Source organism: Mercurialis annua, linkage group LG8 (assembly GCF_937616625.2).
Source record: "Mercurialis annua linkage group LG8, ddMerAnnu1.2, whole genome shotgun sequence".
In the NCBI taxonomy this organism is placed as follows: Eukaryota; Viridiplantae; Streptophyta; class Magnoliopsida; order Malpighiales; family Euphorbiaceae; genus Mercurialis; species Mercurialis annua.
In genome coordinates, this window is record NC_065577.1 from 33250091 (window position 1) to 33257451 (window position 7361).

Consider the following 7361-nt stretch of genomic DNA (forward strand, 5'->3'; position numbering starts at 1 on the left):
TGAGGAGCAGCACCGGAATCAGCCAAAGGTGCCCCCATCAGTCACAGGCGGCACGGAACCTATCTCGACCCTATCCTTAGTAGCCGCCAAACCAGCATTCAAAGCCAACGCAACAGTGGTCGATCCTCACCACCAGACAAATCCTCATCAAACGCATCAATCTGAGCAAACAGCTGAGCAGCACTCTGCTCGAAGGGCTTTTTTCCCGTTGTTTTTCCCCTTTTTCTTTTCTTCTCTGAAGCATGCAGCAAAACCTCTGAAGCAGAAACCTTACCCACCACACCAGCATGCCCTTTCATAACATCAGCCAACTTCGGCTGAGAAGTATCAACATTTTGGGACGTCTGTCCCTTATTGGGCCTAGCCCGGAGCCCGGTATATATATATATATATATATATATATATATATATATATATATATATATATATATATATATATATATATATATATATATATATATATATATCAGCAACAAATTCAAAAACCATGAAAAAGGAGAAAAATGAAAAATTGAAAAATAAACAACCGAGAACAACCTTGGCGTTTAGGCCTAAACCTTACAATCCTCAATCGAGGAAGGACTTCCTCGGTATTCACAGGACCAGTCTCTTGCAACAAGGCCTGGAGACGTTTATGTGCTCCCTATCAGACCGTATCCCTCCTAATATACGAATGCTCCGGGGAAACATACGACTAGCCGAGAGGCAACCCGGAAAAAGCAGTAGCATGCCTAACTCGGAACCAATCTACCCTAAACCTCTTCAAAGAGGTAGTCACTTTATCAACTACCCACCTAGGTTCCGACTTCAGAATTTTAAAATAGGAAAAATCATACTCGCCATTGAAAATTAAACTATACATACTAGCAAACAACTTGACGGAAAAAGGGATTTTATTTTTTAAACGAAATTCTCGGACAGTAAAAAAATGTCTGATCCCATTAAGATGAAACTGACTCAGAGGCATATTATAAAACTTAAGCAGATCGATAAGATCGGCTTGAAAAGGAATCCTAACCCCGGAAGATAGATGCTCCACACATACAACTACGTACTCCGGATCAACCTGAGCATTTATAGACAGGCGTGGAGGAGACGGCTCTAAGGTATATCCATCAGGAATCCTAAGTTTAGAAATCGATAGTCCAAGTAGTTCTGGGTAAGCTCGGCAAACATAGTCTTCATCATCACCCTCCTAACCTCGGCCGTTTTAGATTTCCTAGGTCTAATCCTGCTAGGCCGAGCATAAGAAGTAGCCTCCGAGCAACCTACATCGTCAAGTCTATTATCACCTACCACACCAACAATATCATCCTCGGTATCCTCGGTATGGTCATTATCGCTACTACTAGCAGTTTCATTATTATATATGTCTCGTTCAGACAAATTTTGGGAATCCTCTTTGTTTGACATTTTATTAGTAAAGACAAAAAGGGCGGGAAACAAACAATCTAAGGAAGTTGGACCCTAGATATACAAATAAAACAGAAAAACAAGAAAAAGGAAACACAAAACAAAAGGGTTAATTGCAAATTCATACACGAACTTTACCCTAATTTGCAATTACAATAAAAACTTTAAAACTTGGCAATGTCAGTAACCAACTTTCATTGTTTGGCAAATTGATACACCGACCAATCATGCAACGACACATGGCGGTACATTACAATGTCCACGTTAGTATTTTTGGAGTTGGGTGTATCGATTTGCCAAAAGTGTTACTGACATTGCCAAGTTTCAAAGTTTATGTTATAATTGCAAATTAGGGTAAAGTTCGTGTATGATTTTGCATTAACCCAAAACAAAATAAAGATCAAAAGCGCAAAAAGACGAAGAGCTTACTGATTATCTTGATGAAAAACTTGAAGAAATTTGAAAAGGAAAGAAGTAAAGCAAGAGCAAAGAGAGAGGAAAAAGAAAAGGAAGAAAACAAAAAATGAAATACAAGAGTTATATAGAACCGAACAGGTCCAACTGAAGAGTCACCTCAATAAATGATCCGAAATCCAAAAGGCACATTAATAAATGTGCTAGTGGGAGACAAATGTCAGTCACAAGCTGTCAAAAGGCAACACGTGTCACACAAGCGTACACAACAATCAATACAATAAAAGCACACAACTCTGCTAAAAAACCGAACTTAACTTCAACAGACAAACTCGGACATAAATATACGTCACACCAGGGGGGGACTTGTGATAAAACAATAAATGGACCGACCTCAATAAGAGGCACTATAACCCGAGGTTACAAATAACCGAGAGAGACAGAATCAAGAACCCAAAACTGAAGACTAAATAAACCGAGACAAGACATAACTTGGCCAATATAAGCCAGCTAAAAAGCACAAAGGACAAAGGACAAGTTCGGGGACAACCCCAAGGCAGAAACGCAAGTCACCATCTGCATAAACCAATCATAGCTCTCACAAAACAAACCTCGGAAATACTGAACATAACATCTCTGATTACCAGGCGACAGCGTGACATAAGGTACTCTAACATTCTCAGCAATCTCTGCACAGACAAAGAGAATTACGTCAAACTTGTCGGCCCAGACAAAGAGAAATAAAGGTAGAGTATAAAAGACTAAGCAAAAAAAGGTAAAGAGGTTAATACTCATTTCTCTCTAAAAACTCTAAAACTACTGTCTCTTCTATTTATTTCTCACACTAAAAGGCATTTACTGACTTGACCGTCGGAGTGGTTTTCTGGAACCCCCTTCCGGCATCCTTCTTACGGTTGCATTATGAGTTTCAGGTGTACTTCCGACGACATCAAGAGGACGAAGACCCCCTCCGGATAACAAGTTATCAATAAATTTAAATAGATGGGCCTAAACCAATGCATAAATGATTGAGAAAATTACACCATTTAACTCAATTGTTGAAATCTTTACGTTAGTGACTCAAGATTTATTTCGGGGTCAGAATATTATTTAATCTATCTCAAATATACACCCTTTTTATTCGGCCTCTCGACTTTCAAAACGAAATCCAAGTTACACTTTTTATTCGGCATCTCGGCCTTCAATAAACCAAGATCCATTTTTACATTTTTTTTAATCGGTGTCTCGGCATTCAAACCGAGACCCAAATTCAATTTACACAAATTGAATATTTTCTTTGTGATCTTAAACAGATTCAAAAACGAACTACGTCGATTTTGATTTTGGCATGACAGGTACGTAGGCGTCTCAGCACACAAACTGAGATTCAAATCCAAGCTTTTAAAAATCTTTCTTTTGTTATTACAGTTCTTTTACGAACTATGTGGATTTTGATTCCGGCTTGAGGATACGTACGCGTTTCGGCACACAAACCGAGACTCAAATCTAATTTTTTAAAACATTATTTTTTTACAAAAATACAGTTCTTTTACGAATTACGTGGGTTTTGATTTCAATATGATGGATACTTAGGTGTAGTACCTCGTCTTTTTATAAGCCACGTGTTAAGATTTTATTAGCCGGGAATACATAAATTAAATTTAAGCGTAATTTAATTTATAAATATACCTAAAGGTATATCGTAATAAGAAGAGTTTAAAATTTAAATTGTAATAAACGGGTGAGAACAGGACCCATAAAATAAAGAATACTTTTTGACGTCGTATAAATAAATATATTAGTAATTAATATATCAATATACATCTCTAAATGGACAGTTTAATATTTCAGACAAAACCACGAAATCAAAATATCGAAATTTGGAGATTTGGACGAGTTATTAAAAAAAATTCATGTAAGACAGTCAGAATTGGAGGAAAAGTAAGAAAAAATATGGTTTGATCTCTAAATTCTTTACTTTAATTAATTTAATTATAAACTAATTAAAGTTATTAAATAGCCCAAATTAAAATAAATTAATTTATAAGTTCCGAGCGAATATTGTTGGTGCCAGTATATATGAAATATTTTAAATGGGGTATTTTTGGTGCCAAAACAGATAATCACTGTACCTTGTACTTGGCAACCTCTTCACTCAGAAAAATTCTTAGGCGAACCTAAGTTGCCACGTAGGATTATGAACCATCCATTTATTGCGTGACATGTGGCAACAATAACTGTACTAACCAATCAATAAATATCACATTAATTCACATTAAAATACAAGTAATTAATTAATATGATGTTTATTGATTGGTTAGTACATTTATTATTGTCACGTGTCACACGATAAATGGATGGTTGAATATTCTACATGGCGAACTACGTTCACCTAAAAATTTCTCATCCACTCACCCTTTGTAAAAATCAAACCCACATTCCCCTGGTTTAATAAAAAGGTAACAAAAAGAAACTCAAATAAACAACCACGAACTGTATTACTCCCTCCGTCCCACAAAAATAGCTCACATTTCTATTTTGGGTGTCACAAATTATTGGCCACCTTCTATTTTTGGTTAATAATTTTAAATCTAAAAGTCTTACTTACCCCTAATAAATGTACATTTTTATCTTCAACTTAATTAATTGCTCTATGTTCCAATATGAAATAAATGTCATTTTTTAATACCAACGCAAAATACACCAATACAAAAATTAATCATCAATACATTATTGATTTATTTAAAAAATTATTAAAGGCTAAAAATGGAAAATTACATAAATAAACTAATTTTAACTAATTTAACTACTTTTTTCTTAATTCCCGTATTTGTCCAAACGGCCTATCTTTGTGGGACGGAGAGATTACAAAACAAGCACCAGCTAAATTGAGTAAATAACAGGCACCAGCTAAATTCAATAACATAACATATACAGCTACACGAGTTCCCAAAGTTGACCTATGATATATGATGGTATGAAGAATCAAACTTCAATTATGCAAGCAGTAAAAAAAGAAACATTATACCTAGCTTTTTGAATCAAATAAAAAAATTCAGCATTTGCCGATTTACTTACTTAAGCTACACAGTTTTGAAACGACAAACATTGAACAGCCATTAATTACACAATTCAGCATTTGCTTTTCTCCAAACTTCACCCAATTCAGATTTCAAATAAGCACAAAACATAGCTACCCAAATAGTAGAAAAATGAAATTCATTATTTAACAAAATTGCATACAAAAGCTTGAAGTACCTGAAAAACCGATTAAAATCCACAGCTACTAAAACAAAAGGCGGAGAGGTCAAACTAATCTAACTCGCTGCAACTTTGATGTAGTTATGACTCCTTGAGAAAATGTCTCCATCTTAGGACATTCTGTAATGATCACTTCTTCTAAAGATGGGAAATTGAAGGTAAATCTACCTGAGCAGAAGAAGTTCAAAATATTCTGACCGACTCAAATGGATCTCATCTTCTACACCATCTACTTCACTAGAAACTATTTCTTGCATCAATTTGCATTCCTTTATAACAATTCTTTTGAGTTGCGCAAGGCTTCTAGCAGCTGCTGGAGTCATTAGATTTCTTAAGCTGTAACATGTTGATACCTAGAGTTATTACATATTGGAAAGATAGCGAGGACGAAACTAAAACTTCAAATCTACCACATTTCACTACTTCAAGTTTTTCCAGATGTTCAATAACCAGGGCTAGGCGCGAGTTTAAGTGCTTAAGATTTGGCAGGTTACACAGTTTTAGCTCTCTCAAATGTGCCACAATTTGGTCGCCAGCATCCACTTCATCAATGATTATCTCTTCAAAAGAAGCATCACTAAGAACAAGCTTTTCCAGAACTCGGAGAGTTTGAAGGAAGTTAGAGGGCAAAACTGCTTGTTCACCAGGAAAACAAGTAAGCTCAATGGCTTTTAGTCTGCCCAAAAATGGGATTCCAAATCTTCCAGACATCTCTTGCAACACTTTCCATTCTACTCTCAGTTTTTTCATACCTCAGGGACAATAGTTAGTCAATTACTTTCATTAACTATAAAAATAAAGTAACCTAAAAAGTTAAAACTATTTAATCTAATTTACTTACTATAGTTGAAATTTTAGTGGACTTAAAATTAAAAAAAAAATGTAATTTAAAATAAATAAATCTAATATGTTATAAATACAATAATGCTATATGGATTGAAAACAGAAATGCTAAAATACAAAATGGCCAAATAGAAAAAGGCTACACAATATACATTATTATAAGAATAGTATTAGAATGAAAAGGAAATGTCAAGATGCAGAATAAATATATATAGTCTATACATAATTTACTAATTTATATGTATAATTAGGGCTTGAATTTTGGTTATTAACTTTTATAATAATTTTTGACAATGAATATCAATAACTTTATTTGTACGAAAGTTCATAGAAATATTTACTTTTAGATTATTTCCATATAAGTTATCTTGTATAAATATATTTATATATTTATGAAAAATTAAAAATTATAAAAACATCAAAATATATATCTTTTATTTTTAATATTTACACGTTTCCGCCACATATTGGGTCCATCATTTTTTAATAATACCTTTTTCCCGTGTCCGTTTCGTGTCATGTCTGTTTCCCGTTTCCGTTTTTTGTATGCTAATCTTCTTCAAGGAAGGACAAATGATCTCGGGCACTACTTCTTCATCTGATTCCCCCTTTTTGATTATTCCTTCCATCATCGCACACTTTTTCAAATGTATCTCCTGGAGTAGCACAAAGCACAAGGACACACTCTGAGTAAATGCATAATTCAATCTGTTGCAGTTTTCCACTTTGAGCACTGTAAAGTTGCGGAAGTCCAAATTTTTTGTAGGATCCTTGTTCCATAAATTAGCTCTTAACATAGGTAGATCAATTAAGTGCAATTTACTTAGTCGAGGCAGCAACCTAACACGCCCTTCATCTGTAGCCATCTCTTCCAAGTCGAATACTTCTTCCATTGATCCACAGTCTCTTACTTCCAACGTTGTTAGCATGTTCAATGAGTGCAGTAGATTGGCTGATAAAGCTTTCGTGAATGATGCACATCCATCCACTGTCAGTGATTCTACACTGAGGAAATGCCTCCCCAGGTGTTGGTCATGCCAATGCTCTTTTAGAGCAGGAAACTCGGACACCTTGATATGACTTTCGACCTATTAATACCAGACATTTAACGTTTTGCATGTATAATTCGGGATGAAAAAAGTAAAACTAACACATTTAAATTAAAGAGACAAGAAATAAACACACACCCCTTGCGGTAGGAGACGCTCCACAAACATGTATGCAATGGTGGCGTTAAGGGTTCCCTCCCAGAATTGATTATCTGAATCTTTGGAGTTTCTGATTGAACGTAGCTTTGGTGTGCTCAGGACTCCGGCAGAGAAAATCTTCATCTGAGGGCATCATCCATCAACATATACTTCTTCCAACAATGGGAAACTAAAGGCATGATTCCCCAGGCAAAAGCTGGTGAGTCCCTTTAAGCCCCAAAG

The 7361-nt window shown here is 35.2% G+C and overlaps 1 protein-coding gene across 1 annotated transcript; it reads right to left on the bottom strand.

The window, feature by feature from the left end:
* Positions 1 to 6372: 6372 nt before the first annotated feature.
* LOC126660788 (uncharacterized) lies at positions 6373 to 7361 on the bottom strand. The gene is made up of 2 exons (XM_050354463.2): positions 7119 to 7361; positions 6373 to 7019 (listed from the first exon to the last, which is right to left on the bottom strand). Exons 1-2 carry the CDS (start codon positions 7260 to 7262, stop codon positions 6408 to 6410), a joined length of 756 nt encoding a protein of 251 aa, XP_050210420.1. The 5' UTR covers positions 7263 to 7361; the 3' UTR covers positions 6373 to 6407.

Excerpts from the sequence above, each read along its gene's own strand:
- LOC126660788 (XM_050354463.2), bottom strand. The coding sequence starts at position 7,262 with ATGAAGATTTTCTCTGCCGGAGTCCTGAGCACACCAAAGCTACGTTCA. Across the intron at positions 7,020-7,118 it reads AGCGTCTCCTACCGCAAGGG|GTCGAAAGTCATATCAAGGT; the intron begins GTGTGTGTTTAT and ends TGGTATTAATAG.